Below are 21,976 nucleotides of genomic sequence, written 5' to 3'. Positions count from 1 at the left end.
TTTTGATTAGCCTATGGGGCCGGAGGTCTCACAACCTTCTCAACATGAACAGAGGACACATGCACACAGCCAGTGTGATTTCACAGCTTTTCAGATGTACAGTGTAAACATGAATTACTTTTTTTTAAATCACTGTTTCTGTGTGTGCATATTTGTGAGTGAGTGAGTGAGTGAGTGAGTGAGTGAGTGAGTGAGTGAGTGAGTGAGTGAGTGAGTGAGTGAGTGAGTGAGTGAGTGAGTGAGTGAGTGTATGTGAGTGAGTGAGTGAGTGAGTGAGTGAGTGAGTGAGTGAGTGAGTGAGTGAGTGAGTGAGTGAGTGAGTGAGTGAGTGAGTGAGTGAGTGAGTGAGTGAGTGAGTGTATGTGAGTGAGTGAGTGAGTGAGTGAGTGAGTGAGTGAGTGAGTGAGTGAGTGAGTGAGTGAGTGAGTGAGTGAGTGAGTGAGTGAGTGAGTGAGTGAGTGAGTGAGTGTTAGTGTGAGTGTGAAAAAAATACTAAATTCCCTTATGTTGATGACTTTTTGCAAATCCAATCAGGTTTCCACATTGATTCAACATCATCACATTTAATTATTTGGTTTAAATGATGTGGAAACAACATTGATTTAACCCATTTTTTGCTCACTGGGATATCACCACTTGTCACTCTTGGACCAATAGGAAGAGATTAGGCTCTGGTCCAAATCTGTAACCAATAGCGACTGCCCTTCCTGATAACAGCCTATTGTCTCTGTCCAAGACCCCTGCCAAAACCAACACTGGGACTTACTCAAGCCTTTGATTCATCAAGAGATAGTGGTCCTTCTGTAGTTCAGTTGGTAGAGCATGGCGCTTGTAACGCCAGGGTAGTGGGTTTGATCCCCGGGACCACCCATACGTAGAATGTATGCACACATGACTGTAAGTTGCTTTGGATAAAAGCGTCTGCTAAATGGCATATATTATTATTATTTATTATAAGAGATCAACAGTGTTATTCTGGCTCCTTGGATTCAATGTGAAATGTAATCTGTTGTCTCCCGTTACAAGAGTTGGCAGTGGTGTGTTTTGTGGGTATCATTAAGGAGAGGAAGTAGTTAGATGTTTGAGGTGAGAGAGGGGTCACTTAGTGCTGCTACAAATGGGATAGAGGTGAGCTGGATTATCTGGATGCCTGGATGTTGGAGGAAATGTCTAGCAAGGAGGGGTTTTGTAGAGGAAGAGGAGAATTTAGGGCCTTGCAGAGGTAAACAGAGTGAGTGATTTTAGGCAGCGGAGAGGGGATTAGTTGACTGCCATTGCATATTAAGAGGAGGGGGTCAGAGAGGGAGTTTGATGAAGATGGGCAGCTCAAGTGGCAGTGATATATTTTCGGGAATGATTTATCAGAAACACTGGTTCACTGTTTCACTGTTTCCAATTCATCAGAACGTAGCATCCCTCCATGAGCATCACTATTATCATGGAGAGAGAGAGAGAGAGAGAGAGAGAGAGAGAGAGAGTGAGGGAAGAGAGAGAGGGGGAGAGAGAGAGAGGGAAGGAGACAGAGAGGGGGGGAGGAGAGGAAGAGAGAGAGAGTGAGGAGGGAAGGAGACAGAGAGCAGAGAGAGAGGGGGGGGCAGAGAGAGAGAGAAGGAAGGAGACAGAGAGAGAGTGAGGGAAGGAGACAGGGAGAGAGTGAGGGAAGGAGGCAGAGAGAGAGGGGGAAGGAGACAGAGAGAGAGAGAGTGAGGGAAGGAGACAGAGAGAGGGTGAGGGAAGGAGACAGAGAGAGGGGGAGACAGAGAGAGAGGGGGAAGGAGACAGAGAGAGAGTGAGTGAAGGAGACAGAGAGTGAGGGAAGGAGACACAGAGAGAGTGAGGGAAGGAGGCAGAGAAAGAGTGAGGGAAGGAGGCAGAGAGAGAGGGAGTGAGGGAATGAGACAGAGAGAGAGTGAGGGAAGGAGACAGAGAGAGAGAGTGAGGGAAGGAGGCAGAGAGAGAGAGTGAGGGAATGAGACAGAGAGAGAGTGAGGGAAGGAGACAGGGAGAGAGTGAGGGAAGGAGGCAGAGAGAGAGAGAGTGAGGGAAGGAGACAGAGAGAGAGTGAGGGAAGGAGGCAGAGAGAGGGGGGGAGACAGAGAGAGAGTGAGGGAAGGAGACTGAGAGAGAGTGAGGGAAGGAGGCAGAGAGAGAGTGAAGGAAGGAGACAGAGAGAGAGAGAGGGAAGGAGGCAGAGAGAGAGTGAGGGAAGGAGGCAGAGATAGTGAGGGAAGGAGGCAGAGAGAGAGTGAGGGAAGGAGGCAGAGAGAGAGTGAGGGAAGGAGACAGAGAGAGAGAGAGTGAGGGAAGGAGACAGAGAGAGAGTGAGGGAAGGAGGCAGAGATAGTGAGGGAAGGAGGCAGAGAGAGAGTGAGGGAAGGAGGCAGAGAGAGAGTGAGGGAAGGAGACAGAGAGAGAGAGAGTGAGGGAAGGAGACAGAGAGAGAGTGAGGGAAGGAGGCAGAGATAGTGAGGGAAGGAGGCAGAGAGGGAAGAGCAGAGAGGAAGGAAGGAGCAGAGAGAGAGTGAGGGAAGGAGACAGAGAGAGAGAGAGTGAGGGAAGGAGACAGAGAGAGAGTGAGGGAAGGAGGCAGAGAGGGGGGGTAAACAGATACAATTAAAAGTGGTTTTACATTCAGCATTTCAGCCTCAACATGAATATGCTCACACAGGACACACATGTACACGTACACAAACTCACACACAAAGACCCAGAGGCACACACACTCACACACCAAATGAATAATAAGGACTATTTTACATTTAGAGAATTTGCTGCATTAAAAGTGGTGAGTGCAACGCTACAGGGTCAGACCAGCACATCAGGGCTGTTTTTCTCACAGTAAACAACACAGAGTCTTACGGTCGGTTCACACCCAGCCTACACAGGCAACAATACAGGGAGTTGAAGGGAGACAACTATCCCTATGATCGGGATTTTGGATGTTAACAAAACATACACTGCAAGGTCTCTTTGAAAGACAGGGTGACTATGGGTGCAGTTGCACCAATCAAATAGATAATGCAACTGTAATGTATGGTTCTGTGTTTTTGCAGATAAATGAATGGTATTTGCTCTTGTCCTGACTTAAGTTACAGTATGGGCCTGTGAGTGGTGTGGTCGTGGTGTTAGCATATCTATGGAACGATATACAGTGTGAACTCTTTTGAGGGGAAGTGTTTTGCATACAGTATCCCCAAAGCCAACACCCCCTTTGGCCGCCTTTCCCTCCAGTTCTCTGTTGCCAATGACTGGAACGAATTCCAAAAATCACTGAAGCTGGAGACTTATAACTCCCTCACTAACTTTAAGCATCAGCTGTCAGAGCAGCTTACCGATCACTGCACCTGTACACAGCTCATCTGTAAATAGCCCACCCAACTACCTCATCCCCATATTGTTATTTATTTTTGCTCTTTTGTACCCCAGTATCTCTACTTGCACATCATCATCTGCACGTCTATCACTCCAGTGGTAATGCCAAATTGTAATTATTTCTCCACTATGGCCTATTTATTGCCTTACCTCCCTAATCTTGCTACATTTGCAAACACTGTATATATATTTTTATATTGTGTTATTGACTGTACGATTGTTTATCCCATGTGTAACTCTGTGTTGTTGTTTTTGTCAAACTGCTTTGCTTTATCTTGGCCAGGTCGCAGTTGTAAATGAGAACTTGTTCTCAACTGGCCTACCTGGTTAAATAAAGGTGAAAAAAAAGTGTTGCCATGGGTGATGAGGAGTCATTATGCATTGGGCCAGTCAGAGTGCCAGCTTAGCAGTTCTAGGATCAGTTTGTCAGACCCCACTCTGGGCTGGACCTTAAACACACTCAGATCTTCTTATGAATAGTCAATACCTGACGGACCACTTCAAAGGATGTGTATGTGCCGGAAATACAAATAGTTGCTATCATCATCAAGTGTAATAAGAGATTTGGCAGAGTGATGAAATGGTTTCAGAATGTGATTGCTTGGTTTGAGCGTGATATTTGTTTGTGATGGAGTGAGATTTTTCCATCATTGGTCAAAACTTTATTCAAAATCATCTCAGATTTCTACCCATCCTCTTCTCCACATGCTGTCTTTCAGAACTCATTGTGGTTTGTCTCTACCTGCTGCCTGCTGCCTGTTGCCTGCTGCCTGCTGCCTGTTGCCTGCTGCCTGCCTGTGTTCTGTTCAGTCTCTCTCTGTTTCCTCCTTTTCTACTCCAACCTGTCATTTCCTCACTGTCTCTTCCTTCTCTCTTCTTCTCTTATTCTCTTCCTTTAGCAAATGTATAAAGGTCAGAATCATTGACGACGAGGAGTACGAGAAAAACAAGACCTTCTTCGTGGAGATGGGAGAACCTCGCCTGATGGAGACCAATGACAGTAAAGGTGGGGGAGATAGTCCTGTGGGTTACAGGTGGGGGGGTCAGAATCTCCTACCCTGACCTCTGACCCTGGGCCTGACGTCCACTGCACGGCGCTGCATTGCCCTGCACTGAACATTCACACCAGCAGGAGGCACCAAGAGGGCTAGGAGGATGCTACTGTAGGTAGAGAGCATTCATATCCCCACAGGAAAGAGTAGGACTTCCAATTACACACACACACACAAATACAATGACAGCACGCAGCGTCGTCATCTGCCACTCAGAAATGAACGTTCAGTGGCCCACCTTGTGTCACCACCACCTCTCATTCCCACGACTGGTCGTGTGTGTGTGTATGTGTGTGTGTATGTGTGTGTGTGTGTGTGTGTGTGTGGGTGTGTGTGTGTGTTTAAACATGCATGGTTCCAACCCCGCTGCCTTGTTGTCTTGTGTCCCTGCAGGAAGACCATAGCCATTAAAATACTTGACCGTGAGGAGTATGATAAACACAGCTACTTCACCCTAGAGCTGCAGACGCCCTACTGGAGAACGAGAGGCTGGACAGGTGTGAGAGAGCTGACCAACTAAACACACTGGAGTTGGAGCTCACTTGTCTCCTCTTCTCTTTTATCCTCTCCTCCTTTACTTTGTTACTTTCTCCTTTCGCTTTACTGTTCTAATCTCCTCCTCCAAAGTCTCTATTTGACTCAGTGTACTCACACCTTTCCCCACCTCTCTCTCTCCCGCCTGGCTATCTGCGATTCTCACTTTGCTCAACTACCTGTGTCCGCTGACCTTAAGAATTCCTACCCACAAAGACAATGCGCGTCCAACCCTGCGTTAGTGCATTAGTGGACTTGCACTGTATGGGCGCTGGAATGGGTGTCCAAAATGTGCCCGACGGAAATGTGGCATTCTAATGATGTCACGTCAGTACATAAGCTTACAGGATATCCTTCCCACAAGGTTGCATTATCTTATGTGCATCAGCAGCAGTGACAGAAATAAACAGTGGAGATAATTGCACAGATTAGATTGTTTATACCACCCACCACTCCTGGCCAAGAGTGTGTGTCTGTCCCACTGTGGTTATCCTGTACCACAGTTAGTACCTCATAACCTCTTCTTAGTTTTAATCTCAACTCTGAAACACTAATGAATTTTCCACCCCTAACTGTTTCTTCATCGCTTATGGAAAATGTGCCTGTTATTATCACTCCTGATCTATTTATTAATAGCGCCATATTAATGATAAAGATTTATGATACTATATGCTGATCAAAGAGGTTAGGTTGAATTAAACATTATTACGGGACAACCAGAACCAGAACAACTTGACAAGTCATCAAAGGACATCAAAGTCACAACCAGACGAGAGATGCCAGATCAGTACAGAGCAAATACGATTACAGGTGTGCAATTCAATCTGCCCTGTCTCTGGCGTGAAGCTTTAAAAGCCTTCATTTTACAACAGGAGGAATAGGATTCAACCCAATAGTACACAGATGCTGCCATAAGCAGTGATGCTAGTCTGTTTGCAGTGTGTTTTAGTGCCGTTGCAGACGCTGGTGGTTGCTCTGAGTTTTATGACCAACCTACTGGTCCCCCTGATGTCTCTTCTGTCCTTCTGATTAAGTCCACCAGTGTCCCTACCCAGTCTCCTCTCTTATGTGGTGATTATTGTCCCCTGGTTTCCCTACCCAGTCTCCTCTCCTATGTGGTGATTATTGTCCCCTGGTTTCCCTACCCAGTCTCCTCTCTTATGTGGTGATTATTGTCCCCTGGTTTCCCTCCCAGTCTCCTCTCTTATGTGGTGATTATTTTCCCCTGGTTTCCCCCCCAGTCTCCTCTCTTATGTGGTGATTATTGTCCCCTGGTTTCCTTACCCAGTCTCCTCTCTTATATGGTGATTATTGTCCCCTGGTTTCCCTCCCAGTCTCCTCTCTTATGTGGTGATTATTGTCCCCTGGTTTCCCCCCCAGTCTCCTCTCTTATGTGGCGATTATTGTCCCCTGGTTTCCTTACCCAGTCTCCTCTCTTATATGGTGATTATTGTCCCCTGGTTTCCCTCCCAGTCTCCTCTCTTATGTGGTGATTATTGTCCCCTGGTTGCCGTACCCAGTCTCCTCTCTTATGTGGTGATTATTGTCCCCTGGTTTCCCTACCCAGTCTCCTCTCTTATGTGGTGATTATTGTCCCCTGGTTTCCCTCCCAGTCTCCTCTCTTATGTGGTGATTATTGTCCCCTGGTTTCCCTCCCAGTCTCCTCTCTTATGTGGTGATTATTTTCCCCTGGTTTCCCCCCGTCTCCTCTCTTATGTGGTGATTATTGTCCCCTGGTTTCCCTCCCAGTCTCCTCTCTTATGTGGTGATTATTGTCCCCTGGTTTCACTACCCAGTCTCCCTCTTATGTGGTGATTATTGTCCCCTGGTTACCTTACCCAGTCTTCCCTCTTATGTGTTGATTGTTGTCCCCTGGTTTCCTTACCCAGTCTCCTCTCTTATGTGGTGATTATTGTCCCCTGGTTTCCCTACCCAGTCTCCTCTCTTATGTGGTGATTATTGTCCCCTGGTTTCACTACCCAGTCTCCTCTCTTATGTGGTGATTATTGTCCCCTGGTTTCCTTACCCAGTCTCCTCTCTTATGTGGTGATTATTGTCCCCTGGTTTCCCTACCCAGTCTCCCCTCTTATGTGGTGATTATTGTCCCCTGGTTTCCCTACCCAGTCTCCTCTCTTATGTGGTGATCATTGTCCCCTGGTTTCCTTACCCAGTCTCCTCTCTTATGTGGTGATTATTGTCCCCTGGTTTCCTTACCCAGTCTCCTCTCTTATGTGGTGATTATTGTCCCCTGGTTTCCCTACCCAGTCTCCCCTCTTATGTGGTGATTATTGTCCCCTGGTTTCCCTACCCAGTCTCCCCTCTTATGTGGTGATTATTGTCCCCTGGTTTCCCTACCCAGTCTCCTCTCTTATGTGGTGATTATTGTCCCCTGGTTTCCCTACCCAGTCTCCTCTCTTATGTGGTGATTATTGTCCCCTGGTTTCACTACCCAGTCTCCTCTCTTATGTGGTGATTATTGTCCCCTGGTTTCCTTACCCAGTCTCCTCTCTTATGTGGTGATTATTGTCCCCTGGTTTCCCTACCCAGTCTCCCCTCTTATGTGGTGATTATTGTCCCCTGGTTTCCCTACCCAGTCTCCTCTCTTATGTGGTGATTATTGTCCCCTGGTTTCCTTACCCAGTCTCCTCTCTTATGTGGTGATTATTGTCCCCTGGTTTCCTTACCCAGTCTCCTCTCTTATGTGGTGATTATTGTCCCCTGGTTTCCCTACCCAGTCTCCCCTCTTATGTGGTGATTATTGTCCCCTGGTTTCCCTACCCAGTCTCCCTCTTATGTGGTGATTATTGTCCCCTGGTTTCCCTACCCAGTCTCCTCTCTTATGTGGTGATTATTGTCCCCTGGTTACCTACCCAGTCTCCTCTCTTATGTGGTGATTATTGTCCCCTGGTTTCCTTACCCAGTCTCCTCTCTTATGTGGTGATTATTGTCCCCTGGTTTCCCTACCCAGTCTCCCCTCTTATGTGGTGATTATTGTCCCCTGGTTTCCCTACCCAGTCTCCCCTCTTATGTGGTGATTATTGTCCCCTGGTTTCCCTCCCAGTCTCCCCTCTTATGTGGTGATTATTGTCCCCTGGTTTCCCTCCCAGTCTCCTCTCTTATGTGGTGATTATTGTCCCCTGGTTTCCCTCCCACGTCCTGTTATAGTTGGCTAACTGCACAGCAGTGTGAGGGATATCGGCCCGAAGACAGGAGACTGTGTCTCTGGGCGGCCATTATGTGTCCGAGGGGGAGGGCTCTGACAGACCACAGCAATGGCCATATATTCTGTGGACTAATTATTCTATTATAGCGTTATCTTTAACAAGCGCGGTTATGGATGGAGCTATTTGATGTGAGCAGACTGTAACTACCGCTGAACTGCTCGGTTCAGGCCAGCTGAGCGCTGCAGGATCAACATGTTTGAGTTATGCTCCCCTGGAATGAGAACACAGCAAGAACAAACTGTTGTCATCCTCACTGCTTTGTGTGTGTGTGTGTGTGTGTGTGTGTGTGTGTGTGTGTGTGTGTGTGTGTGTGTGTGTGTGTGTGTGTGTGTGTGTGTGTGTGTGTGTGTGTGTGTGTGTGTGTGTGTGTGTGTGTGTGTGTGTGTGTGTGTGTGTGTGTGTGTGTGTGTCAGTGGAGCTGGTGGGTGGAGCTATAGAAGGATGGGCTCGTTATAATGGCTGGAATGAAATTCATGGATCGGAGTCAAACATGTGGTTTACATTTGTGTGACGTGTTTGATACCGATCAATTTATTCCATTTCAGCCACATTACAATGAGCCCATCCTCCTTTCACTCATCCCACCAGCCTCCACTGTGGTGTGTGCGCATGCGTGTGTGCGTCTCCGCTCACACAGCCACAGATGTAGTCCATCAATCCCCAGCAGGCCTCTGGAGGGAGCGATCAGAAAGAATGGGCAATGACTTACTGACAGCCCAACAAGCAAAGACTAATTAGTGCCTCCTATTTTATCAGAGCCCCGCCAACATCGTTAACACAGCTAGCTCCGATAGAATCACTAGCCTCCACTCGTGTAGGGAGACTGAGGAGAGACACTGTTTTAAGGCCCACTGACACAGCAAAGGCTCCATGCGGACGTGGAAAGGCAAACAGCTGCAGTCCCTGGAGTACCTCCGCTTCCCCTGACAAACACAGCCACTAATTAATGTGGAACTCTGATTGCCTTAGAGGGAAACACAACCAAAACAAGATTGAAGGCTGGCAAAGTGTTTGTTCGCAATTAGCTCTCTCAATCCTTGTGCATTATGGAGATTGGGGTTTCTTTTATAGACAGAAATTTGGCAGCACTTCATGTGATATACTTAGAGGTTGGTACAGTAATACTTCAAATATGTGCAATCAATTCCAACGAGAACTGAAGTTAGGTGTAAAAAAAATGTTTTCATGAAAGGTATCTTACGGTCACTCAAACAGAAACATGATTTACCTTTTATACTTGCCGCACAATAGTCAGGCATTAAGACACAGACAGACAAGCAGGCAAACAGACAGACAGTGTGGCCTTCCAAAGAACCCCCAGGCCCCAGCATCGCTCCCAGCATGCCTCTGTTCATGTCGGAGTGAGTGATCCGTGCCGACAGCAGCCTGGTGTGGCAGAACTGCATGTGACTGGGGCCTCTGTCTCTTCTGGATCCTCGCCTTCATCATCTGCATGTTTCAGCCCCCTGTCCTCTCTGTCTCTCCCCAGCTTTTTCTCCTCTGTCCTCAATTGCATGTAAGTGCCTTGTGTTTGTTTCCTGAGTGTCTTCGATGTGAATATGTTTGTGTGTCTTAAAGCAGTGGTCTGAAACTAGGATCGTGGCTAATGACTAGGCTCGTGGCTAATGACTAGGCTCGTGGCTAATGACTAGGCTCGTGGCTAATGACTAGGCTCGTGGCTAATGTCTTCCCCTAGCGGCAGGTCTCTATAAAAAGACGACGGTGAATCTGGTTTCTATAAGAGCCGCACGATGCACTGGTATGGGTCGTCTGTACTGAGCTAATGAGACTGAAAATGTGTGGCTTCATGAATTACACCAAAACTAAACTATGTTTATGAAATGGGTAATGTAAATGTGCATTTACCCTGTGTATGGGAGATTTTTCATATGTTGGTAAAAGTAGTAGACTAATTATAGCCGGCACATTAGAGAGACAGGGATGCACTCATCCCTCCAAACAAACTGTAGCCATTAAGGGCAATTACTAGCATTACTAATGTACTGTACTAAAAATCACCTCGTCTCTGCAGCAATAGCCATTATTAAAACATTTTACTGCGTGCTAAACCAGGCTCACACAGAGTGTTTCTTGGTGGTCTTAAACAAATTTACTTTGAAACAGAAGTATACACCTCACACACATGGTTATGGGCTTACAAAAAGAAGACACCTGTACCATGTCAGATATAGAGTTTGAGCCTGCATCCCAATATTACACTTTATAAACAGTGTCTTCGGAAAGTATTCAGACCCCTTGACATTTTACACACGTTGATACATTACAGCCTTGTTCAAAATGTTTGTATCCCCCCCCCCATCAATCTACACCAAATACCCAGTAATGATGAAACAAGAACTGTTTTAAAAAAACACGGAAATATCACATTTACATAAGTATTCAGACCCTTGACTCTGTACTTTGTTGAAGCACCTTTGGCAACGTTTACAACATCAAGTGTTCTTGTGTATGACGCTACAAGCTTGGCACACCTGTATTTGGGGAGTTTCTCCCATTCTTCTCTGCAGACCCTCTCAAGCTCTGTCAGGTTGGACAGGGAGCGTTGCTGCACAGCTATTTTCAGGACTCTCCAGAGACCTGGGATCTGGCTGGACCCCTCAAGGACATTCAGAGACTTTTCCCGAAGCCACTCCTGCGTTGTCTTGGCTGTGTGCTTAGGGACGGTTGTCCGGCTATAAGGTGAACTTTCACCCCAGCCTGAGGTCCTGATCACTCTTGAGCAGGTGTTCATCAAGGTTCTCTCTGTACTTTGCTTTGTTCATCTTTGCCTCGATCCTGACTAGTTTCCAGTCCCTGCCGCTGAAAAACATCCCACAGCATGATGCTGCCACCACCATGCTTCACCGTAGGGATGATACCAGGTTTCCTCCAGACGTCACGCTTAGCATTCAGACCAAAGAGTTCCATCTTGGTTTCATCAGACCAGAGAATCTTGTTTCTCATGGTATGAGAGTCTTTAGGTGCCCTTTAGCAAACTCTAAGCGGGCTATCATGTGCCTTTTACTGAGGAGTGGCTTCCATCTGGCCACTCTACCATAATGGCCAGATTGGTGGAGTGCTGTAGAGATGGTTGTCCTTCTGGAAGATTCTCCCATCTCCACAGAGGAACTCTAGAGTGACTCTAGAGTGAACTGTCAGCGTGACCATCAGGTTCTTTGTCACCTCCCTGATCAAGGCCTTTCTCCCCCGATTGCTCAGTTTGGCCAGGCGGCAAGCACTAGGATGAGTCTTGATGGTTCCAAACATCATCCATTTAAAAATGATGGAGGCCACTGTGTTCTTGGGGACCTTCAATGCTGCAGACATTTTTCGGTACCCTTCCCTAAGAGCTGTGACTCGACACAATCCTGTCTCGGAGCTCTACGGACAATTCCTTCGACCTTATGGCTTGGTTTTTGCTCTGACACGCACTGTCAACTGTGGGACATTATATAGACATGTATGTGCCTTTCCAAATCATGTCTATTCAATTGAATTGACCACAGATGGACTCTAATCAAGTTGTAGAATCATCTCAAGGATGATCAATGGAAACAGGACCCACCTGATCCTCAATTTCTAGTCTCATAGCAAAGGGTCTGAATATTTATGTAAATACATTTTTTTATTTTTTTATACATTTGCAAAAGTTTAAAATCTTGTTTTCACGTTGTCATTATGGGGTATTGTGTCTAGAATGCTGAGGATTTTCTTTAAAAAATAATTTTAGGCTGTATGTGGAAAAAGTCAAGGGGTCTGAACACTTTCCAAAGGCACTGCACATTTTTTTTTTTCTTAATTATAAAATGATGAAAAATATGAATAACATTCCACCCATGAGGTCAATATAGGGCGATTTGGTCATTTGACTGCAGAAAATGATTTTAAGAATGAAATACTGAAACAACCTAGTGTAATAATTATTTTGCCCCTGCACAACATCTTTTCAACAATTTCACACCTGCTACAGTATTTCTGGAGTGAGCTACTGTACAAACCCTCTCTGAAAAAAGTACATGAGAACACTATTGGCTCTCCACAGGATAGTAATGATACTCTGTCCTCCATAGTTTGGGAGAGTATCAGTACTGGATTATTAATATCATTTTTAAACTCTACAACATGCACATTTGTAGTCAATTATTTTTAATATAGTACAGATACTATTCAGCTTTAAAAGCATCAAATCGTCCACATGCTCAAGATACTGTTTAGACTGTCTCTTAACTGTTCGTGCCCTTTGAAGTAGGATAGAGTTCCATTGTTTTCACTAGGCCTCATCACAGCAGTCAGATAGGCCTCAGTGGATACAGTCTGACTCTGGATGACAGGGTGGGCTGTGCTTTACTCTTGTGGAAAAGCTCTACTTTAAAAAGCTAAACAAATTGCATAGCTCAGTTTAAACAGAACCAAATGAGAGTATTCTCCAGACTGGGTGGTTCTAGACAAACACACACACACACACACACACACACACACACACACACACACACACACACACACACACACACACACACACACACACACACACACACACACACACACACACACACACACACACACACACACACACACACACACACACACACACACACACACACACACACTCCCTTGCTCATCTAAAGACAGAGGTGGGGGATGGATTGGACTGGACTGGTAGAGGTTCTTGTTACACCCCTCTCTAGCTACGCTCATCTTCCCCTCACTCTGTTTAGATGTTCCCTGTTCTCCTCTGAAACCAGATTATCAAAGCATGGCAACCTCGCAATGGCCCACAGCCGTCAGCTCGCATTAAGCCTTCTGCATTCTTCTTCCCGAAGAAAAAGAAGAGAGAGAATAGCTTTTCTCCAAAAAGGCAAATGTACATATTTCAACTCCACTCAACCACAGACGTTAGAGAAGCATCGATGGAAACACAATGAACACACACTGAGACCAACACAACAGAGAAACACACAGAGGGAGAGAAACACACAGAGGGAGAGAAACACACAGAGGGAGAGAAACACACAGAGGGAGAGAAACACACAGAGAGATAGAAACACACAGAGGGAGAGAAACACACAGAGGGAGAGAAACACACAGAGGGAGAGAAACACACAGTGGGAGAGAAACACACGGAGGGAGAGAAACACACAGAGGGAGAGAAACACACAGAGGGAGAGAAACACACAGTGGGAGAGAAACACACAGAGGGAGAGAAACACACAGAGGGAGAGAAACACACAGTGGGAGAGAAACACACAGAGGGAGAGAAACACACAGAGGGAGAGAAACACACAGAGGGAGAGAAACACACAGAGAGATAGAAACACACAGAGGGAGAGAAACACACAGAGGGAGAGAAACACACAGAGAGAGAAACACACAGAGAGAGAGAACACAGAGAGAGAGAGAAACACACAGAGAGAGAACACAGAGAGAGAAAAGAGAGAGATAGAACACAGAGAGAGAGAAACACACAGAGAGAGAACACAGAGAGAGAAACACACAGAGAGAGAGAGAAACACACAGAGGGAGAGAAACACACAGAGGGAGAGAAACACAGAGAGAGAAACACACAGAGAGAGAAACACACAGAGAGAGAACACAGAGAGAGAGAAACACACACAGAGAGAGAACACAGAGAGAGAACACAGAGAGAGAAACACACAGAGAGAAAGAAACACACAGAGAGAACACAGAGAGAGAGAAACACACAGAGGGAGAGAAACACAGAGAGAGAGAGAAACACACAGAGGGAGAGAAACACAGAGAGAGAGAAACACACAGAGGGAGAGAAACAAAGATAGGAAGGGGGCAGAATTTTTTTTAACAGGGAGAGAGAGAGAGAAACACACAGGAGGCTTAACCAAACATATCTCTCATCATGTTGAATGGATGATTGAGAGCCACAGTGATATAGAAAAACACAGCGTTCCAGGCCTCCTTCCCTCCAGTGTCAGTCAGATGTATTCTGCGGTGATATGGTGCGGTAGCCGCCACTCTAAGGAAGGGGATGGATAACAAGGTTACTGCGGCTGTAGTAATTACACCTGAGACTCACATCTTCTTTAATTGAGTTCATTAAGTCGCTCATTAGACACCGTTAACACCACACTCTCATGGTAATTAAGGATTACATGCTGTTCAGCTGGCGTGATTTGGCCTTGGACACCGTTTTGTAGTGTTTTCAGCCCACTCAGTCAGTAATAGGCTATGTTGAGCTGCACCGGTTAATTTCACACATTTTGAAAGCATATTTATTTACCCAGGTTGTTGCTGTGAGATTAATAATGTCATTGTTCATCCGGTACATAGTCAAGACAGCAGCATTATACAGTACACATTTGGTTGGTCACCGAGCCATACTAAAGCACCCTTATGAGTAATGGGAAAAGTAGCTCCAATATCCTCCTCCATAGTCTTTTGGTCCTGATTTGGCCCCGCTACCTCTGCCCTCCTCTGCTTGCTCCAGTGTGACTGGGTTTGAATGGTCCCATGGTGGTGCGACGGAGGAGAACCAATGGCTTTGGAGCTGATGTTAACCCACAATGCACTGCCGGGCTGCGGACTGGAAATGGCATTCTGAATGCTTCCCATCACACCAAATCAGATCACTGCACTAGACCGTGGGACAGTGGTGGTTCTGAATTACTGCCACACGCCCCAGAGAGTTGGAGAGAGGGAGAGAGAGAGGGAGGGAGAGAGAGAGAGAGAGAGGGAGGGAGAGAGAGAGAGAGAGAGAGAGAGAGAGAGAGAGAGAGAGAGAGAGAGAGAGAGAGAGAGAGAGAGAGAGAGAGAGAGAGAGAGAGAGAGAGGGAGAGAGAGAGAGAGAGAGAGAGAGAGAGAGAGGAGAGGGTGGAGGGAGGGAGGGAGGGAGGGAGGGAGGGAGGGAGGGGGCCAGAGGTTTGGAGAGAGAGAGAGAGAGAGAGAGAGAGAGAGAGAGAGAGAGAGAGAGAGAGAGAGAGAGAGAGAGAGAGAGAGAGAGAGAGAGAGAAAGATGTGTTACAGCAGGAGTAGGTAACTAGATTCAGCAGCGTAGGGAGGGAGGGGGCCAGAGGTTTGGAGAGAGGGAGAGAGGGAAGAGGAAGTGAGAAAGAGAGCATAGAGGCAATAGAACCCTGTGTGGTTTGTATTAGATAATAGCAGGATTTTTCTCAAAACATTAGTCCAATATCCATACCTAGTCTCCAAGACATTGTCTTTTTCATATTCTTCATTTTGGATTAGAATTCACACAGTTTAGTAGAACAAGTCACAGTAGGCCCATATCCTTTCACTACAAAGTCATGTCAGCTTATAGTGATGTCATCATAGGCCTATGGGTTCAGGGGGGTGACAACTAGGTCATGGTATGACGTAACATCTTCCTCTCACAACTTAACAAGTTGTATAATGTAGTGATAGAACATCCTTCCAGCCTCACAGAGCACATGTAGAATGCTGTAGAACACTGCACTGTTCCCCTAGGATTTTCTTCAGCAGCGGTGGCAAAGGTAGTGGGTGTGTGGGGGAGATAGTGTTTTGTAGAACTGTGAGAATGTCACTTCTGGTGCCTTTTTAAAAGGACATTCTACTCCAAAATGCATAAAAAATGTGATGTTGACACCATCTGAAATATAACTGATGCGTGCCACGGCACCTTAGGGAGAATGTTTAAAGGAAGTTGAATGTAGTTTTCCGAGCTATTGCTAACTAGCGTTAGCATAACAACTGGACATCTATGGGAACAGCTATAATGCTAGCTGTTCCCATACACTTCCTGTCATTGGGCTAATGCTAGTTGACATACAGATGCATAAAAAGGATATCCAAGAGTTGATCTGACTCTGGGTAAGTAGAAAACAGGCTTAATTGATAACATCTCGCACTATCCCTTTAAAAGCTCGTCTCGGTAGAAATATTCGTTGTGCACAAATTAGTTTTCATTCCTGTTAGTGAGTATTTTATCCTTAGCCAAGTAAATCCATCCATCTGACAGGTGTGGCATATCAAGAAGCTAATTAAATTGCATGATCATTACACAGGTGCCTTGTACTGGGGACAATAAAAGGCCACTCTAAAATGTCTTGTTTTGTCGAACAACAATGCCACCGATGAGGGGGCTTGCAATTGGCATGCTGACTGCAGGAATGTCCACCAGAGCTGTTGAATGCGAACTTCTTTACCATAAGCTGCCTCCAATGTTGTTTTAGAGAATTTAGCAGTACGTCGAACCAGCCTCAAAACTACAGACCACGTATATGGCGTCGTGTGAACAGAGTGCCCCATGGTGGTGGTGGGGTTATGGTATGAGCAGGCATAAGCTATGGACAATGAACATGTCTGCATTTTATCGACAGCAATTTGAATGCACAAAAATGCCGCGACGAGATCCTGAGGCCCATTTTATTTTTACCAACAGATCTGTATTTCCAGTCATGTTAAATCCATAGATTAGGGCCTAATGAACTTATTTCAATTGACAGATTTCCTCATATGAACTGTAACTCAGGAGAATAAATTCAATTGTTGCATGTTACATTTATATTTTTGTACAGTATACTGTACATCATTGTTATCACTGCTAAATGAATATAGGGGAAACATTGACACAACAACGGCTTTGCTGTTAGAATGTCCATTGAAAATGCTCTTGGATCTTGATTCTGTAAGCCTGTGGTGGTTTTCTGTCCTAATTCTCCCCTACCTTATAGTTCTTATTATATATTTTATATTATTATATTATAGTTCTTGTGTGGAGTTTTCCTTTAACTCCTTTGACAGCTAGTTTTCCATGTTTCCCTCCTCACTCAGATCCCACATCTTTGCTTTAGAAATTGCTGTTGCTAAGAATCCTTTTTTAATTAAAAAAAATGTAAAACAATCACAGTAAGTAACTTAATTGTTACGCAGAAATGATTTAATATTGAGATAAAAATAGCTATATTGGGCCTTTAATGATGGGTGTACTGTACACTCATCCAACATGGCATTTTGAACATTTTTAAGTTGTCATATTTGGTTAAGTTTTCAATTCTATTTCATAGTTACTTCCAAATGCATTCCTGTGGATTTGAAGAGCCATAAAATATGTGTAATAAATGTATGCCATTAGGATTTCTGCACAATTGGCAATGTGGTGCAGTTGTCCACTGTAGAATCCACTTCTCCTTTATTTAGACAGGGAGTCCCATTAAGACCAGGGTCTCTTTTCCAGGAAGCCCTGCAGATTTACCACACACGTAGCTGAGATGCACTTTCCTTGTTCTTCACTGACCTCTGATCAGTTTGAGGGTGGCAGGGCTGAGGCTGACACTAGTAGGCAGTGTGTTCCACACTGGTTAGAGGTCAGTGAGGAGGACATTTGTTACCCACTGACACGACCGAGCTGCTCCACGCTGAGTGAGACCTCTACTGAGATCCTTCCACTGTGACAGAGATGCATGCACGTTTACCAGGATGAAGAAAAAACTACAAATGAAGGCAACTCATTGATGGATTCAATCCTTCTAATAAAAATAAGGAATAGTTTCCCTCAAAGCCTTAATGACACCACGCCATAAATAGCAGCCTCCAACGGGAGCTGGAGAACAGCACACTATGTTGTTGTTTTTCCAAGTCTTCCTTGAATAGTGGTCGAAGGTATATGCATGGATGATTGTATAGCTTTATTGGTTCTATGTGTTATGGCCCTTGGTTGTGTGGCAGGTCTGGATCATTTGTGTCACCTTAAACCCACCATGAACCCATTGACGTTAACCTGCCCCCCCCCTGCTGTTATCCCTCCCTGCAATCATCCTCAGCCTCTTACTCTTCTCTCCCTCCATCCTACCCTACTCCCAGCATCACTCTAACCCAGTGGAATGAGCCCATCTATCAGGGAGAGAGTGCAGGGCCCATTCCCATAGTATTCTCATTTGCCTTGCTGTGAACTTGGAAGCACAACTCGGCTGCCTCGCTCTGTGATGAATATGATTGGCTTGGAGGTGGTGGGTGATGGGGAAGTGGAGGGTCGGCGCTAAACAGCTTTTACTTTCACCTGTACAATGACCTATTAATCGTCTGGGGGGGGTGGGAGCTGTAAGGGTTACAATCATGTTGTTTTTCTTGAAACAACCATTTAGTCTGTCTGTCAAAGAGAATTTTTCTCACCATAGCTTACTTGGCTAGATAAGGGTTATGTAAGTAAATATGTGAGGAAAAACAAGAAAGCATATTTTACACCGCATTATAAACTGGGTGGTTCCAGCCCTGAATGCTGATTGGCTGAAAGCCGTGGTATATAAGACTGTATACCATTGGTAACCAGCTTATAATAGCAATAAGGCACCTCGGGGGTTTGTGATATATGGCCAATATACCATGGCTAATGGCTTTATCCAGGCACTCCTCGTTGCATCGTGCATAAGAACAGCCCTTATCCGTGGTATACTGGCCACATACCACACCCCCGCCTGCCTTACTGCTTAAATGTACCACTTTCATGTCGATGGCTTCCACAATATTACTACACAACATGTCAGTTGTCATGGGCGTCAGTCACAATCCACCGTCTTATGTCTCTCAGCTACAGAGGTGGCTGAGAAGGAGGTGGAAGAGGTGGTGCCGCTAACAGGAGTGGATGATGAGGAGCAACGCATCGCTGATATGGGTCGACCCACGCTCGGGGATCACGTCAAACTTGAAATCATCATCGAGGAATCCTATGAGTTTAAGGTGTGTGCTCGTGTGTTTACACATATTCCATTTCCTTTCTCTCACATAATGCACTCCTCAAGACTCCTCAGAGACTCCTCAGATAGACATACACGCATATGTAGTAATTATGGAGTGATATAACTGTGTATGTACATGCTCTCCTCTTTCACTCACACTCACTCTTCAGACAAACACAGATGTGATTATCATGAATATTAAGGTGTGTGTGTGTGTGTGTGTGTGTGTGTGTGTGTGTGTGTGTGTGTGTGTGTGTGTGTGTGTGTGTGTGTGTGTGTGTGTGTGTGTGTGTGTGTGTGTGTGTGTGTGTGTGTGTGTGTGTGTGTGTGTGTGTGTGTGTGTGTGTGTGTGTGTGTGTGTGTGTCCGCACACGCAAATGCTTTTTTCTCCCACACACACTCTTCAGACTGATGGGTGGATGCTTGTGAGCACTTGACGGATCGTCTCCTGTTCTTACTGGAGTGGCTCTCACTGTGAGGTTGGGTGGGAGGCTATGGGAGGGAGGGGGCCTATAGATCCTATAGCTGGCTGAAGGACTCTGTATCCTGGGGGGGGGGGCTGGAGAGTTTAATTGTGTCTAACCTCAGAGTCATAGCGAGTGGCTGCTTCAAAAGAGCTTCAACTTTCAGACGGTAGTCTGCAACTTTTCCTCTTTAAGATTAACGTCAACCAAGACCCAGAATCCCTTGCCTGGGGCTAACAGATAGGACTGAGGAAGTAGGTGATTTGCCGACAGTAGATTTCTCTCTCTTCCTCTTCTTTGCACAACTTCAATCCAACACACCTTGCTAGGAAATGGACACTAGATGAAGCTGTCCGTCTATTTCTTCAAATATCAATATGTTATATCTGAGACCTTAGCAGAGCTGGAGAGAATAGTGTAGTTGTCCATTCCTGTATAAACCTGAGTTTAAACCATCCCACCATTTACATTCCAAAGCTAAAGTCAACTCAATTACCATTGTAGTTTCCTTCCAGAGAAGGGAATATCGGATTTTCCTTCCGATGGTGAGGGAAGACAGACGGTGGATGGACAGAGGAGAAGGAGGGTACTCTCCAGCTGTCATCCCAGGAGTGGAGGAAGGGTGGTGGAAGGGATGGACAGAGGAGAAGGAGGGTACTCTCCAGCTGTCATCCCAGGAGTGGAGGAAGGGTGGTGGAAGGGATGGACAGAGGAGAAGGAGGGTACTCTCCAGCTGTCATCCCAGGAGTGGAGGAAGGGTGGTGGAAGGGATGGACAGAGGAGAAGGAGGGTACTCTCCAGCTGTCATCCCAGGAGTGGAGGAAGGGTGGTGGAAGGGATGGATCGAGCAGGAGTTGTTTCCTTCTGTAGGGAAAAAAATCAATTTTTTCCTGTTTTGGAATCTATACAGGCTCTGATGAGGATTGATTTCCTGAGTGTACTCTAGGAGCACCTGCACCTGTCCTATGGGAAGCAGCCTTTATCAAAGAGAGGATTGCAGCTAAAGGCCCAGTAACAGACTGAACTTCCACGCTCTATACTCCTGGATTATGTTATTATCATAGTATGTGGACAGCATCGTCAACTAGCTCCCGAGGACTGGCTCTTGGCAACTATAGCAGTTGCAGCCGAGGCCGTACTTACAACACCCAAGCTCTCTACCCAACCTTTACCCTCATTGTTTATTCTAAATACATGCTTACTACAGACAAGTACATATGTTTTAAAGACAGAAATAGTCATGTGTCCTATATGAATTTGTCGACTAGATGCCCTTGCTTTCCTATATGCATTTCCCCAATATGTTCTTCCTGAACTCCATGTGTTTGGTGTTCCCTGTGCAGAACACTGTGGACAAGCTGATTAAGAAGACTAACCTGGCCCTGCTGGTGGGGACTAACAGCTGGAGAGACCAGTTCATCGAGGCCATCACTGTCAGCGCCGGTGAGTTGAATGCTTTGACCGTCGTGTGTGTGTGTGTGTGTGTGTGTGTGTGTGTGTGTGTGTGTGTGTGTGTGTGTGTGTGTGTGTGTGTGTGTGTGTGTGTGTGTGTGTGTGTGTGTGTGTGTGTGTGTGTGTGTGTGTGTGTGTGTGTGTGTGTGTGTGTGTGTGTGTGTGTGTGTGTGTGTGTGTTGTAGCAAGATCAAGGGTGTGGGGTTTCCACGTCACCAAGTTCAATAACAAAACAGGCACCAGTAGCACAAATAGAATGCAAAGGGGAAGTTTATTTGGGATTTTCGTACACAGAGAAAGAAGAAGGAGGAATTCACCAGTCACCTCAGTCCACAAGCCGTTCTCTTTGTCCGTTCCGTTTTCCAGGGGTAATCCTCACACTCGGGTCCTCAGCCAATCCGGTACACAAGGGTGTTAGTCCAACAGTCCAGGTCACAACATGTAATCTCACAGATAGTAATCTCACAGATAGTAATCTCACAGATAGTAATCCCTCTTCTCCCACTCTTCATAATGCTCTTGGTTCTCTCCTACTCTGCCTTGCTGTGCAGGCTGCTTCCCCCTTTTATCCCCAAACACTCCCTGGTTTAACGAGTTACAGTCTTGCCTCGGGCAGGAAGTCCATATAAGGCCCGGGGGTGGGGCCAATGGACTGCCAGATTTCTCCCCTCAATCACCACTCCCCTCAGCTCTCCCTGCCGGCTGCCACAGTGCGTGTGTGTGTGCAATCCTTTCTTACAACGGACGAGCTGCAGCATCTCCTCAGAAGATAGATTTTCAATGTAAACACCAACTGGTGGAAATCTGGAGCACTGCAGTCCCACTCCAAGGCTTCCCAAGGCCTCTGTTGATTAGAGATGCCATCTTGTCAGAGCATAGCATTGTTGCCTTATGTGTGCTTGTCAGTGTCTATGTGTGAACAGTTTGATTTCTAAAGAGGACATGGCAACTAGCCTTGAAAACTCTGTGAGTGTGTGGCCACTGAAGAAGCACTTTGGATTTTCGTCGAGGTGTGAATGTGTTTTGTGTGGATTTTCTTTTGTATCTGTGTGTATGCTGTGTGTTGAAAGTTACAGCATGTCACTGTGTGTGTGTGTGTGTTTGTGCGCTAGTTATCTACTGTGTCGTCCAATTATTCCCGCTCTGGCTCAATTAATGACAAGCCCTGTCCCTGCTCTCTTATCTGGGATTAGGCTGTG

The 21,976-nt window shown here is 45.9% G+C and overlaps 1 protein-coding gene across 5 annotated transcripts in view; it reads left to right on the top strand.

Annotated features, from left to right (window-relative positions):
- Positions 1-21,976, top strand: part of LOC124038332 (sodium/calcium exchanger 1-like) — a 187,794-nt gene that overhangs the window by 145,926 nt on the left and 19,892 nt on the right. For 3 of the 5 annotated variants that reach the window (XM_046354088.1, XM_046354087.1, XM_046354086.1), the window contains 3 exons: positions 4,272-4,378; positions 18,714-18,862; positions 20,669-20,768. In XM_046354088.1, coding sequence (XP_046210044.1) covers positions 4,272-4,378; positions 18,714-18,862; positions 20,669-20,768 — 356 coding nt within the window. Of the gene's footprint in view, positions 1-4,271; positions 4,379-4,817; positions 4,922-18,713; positions 18,863-20,668; positions 20,769-21,976 lie in introns of all 5 variants that reach the window. The other 2 variants (XM_046354090.1, XM_046354089.1) reach the window with 2 other exon arrangements.

Source organism: Oncorhynchus gorbuscha, linkage group LG06, assembly GCF_021184085.1.
Source record: "Oncorhynchus gorbuscha isolate QuinsamMale2020 ecotype Even-year linkage group LG06, OgorEven_v1.0, whole genome shotgun sequence".
In the NCBI taxonomy this organism is placed as follows: domain Eukaryota; kingdom Metazoa; phylum Chordata; class Actinopteri; order Salmoniformes; family Salmonidae; genus Oncorhynchus; species Oncorhynchus gorbuscha.
This window is presented reverse-complemented; position numbering and strand designations above follow the sequence as displayed.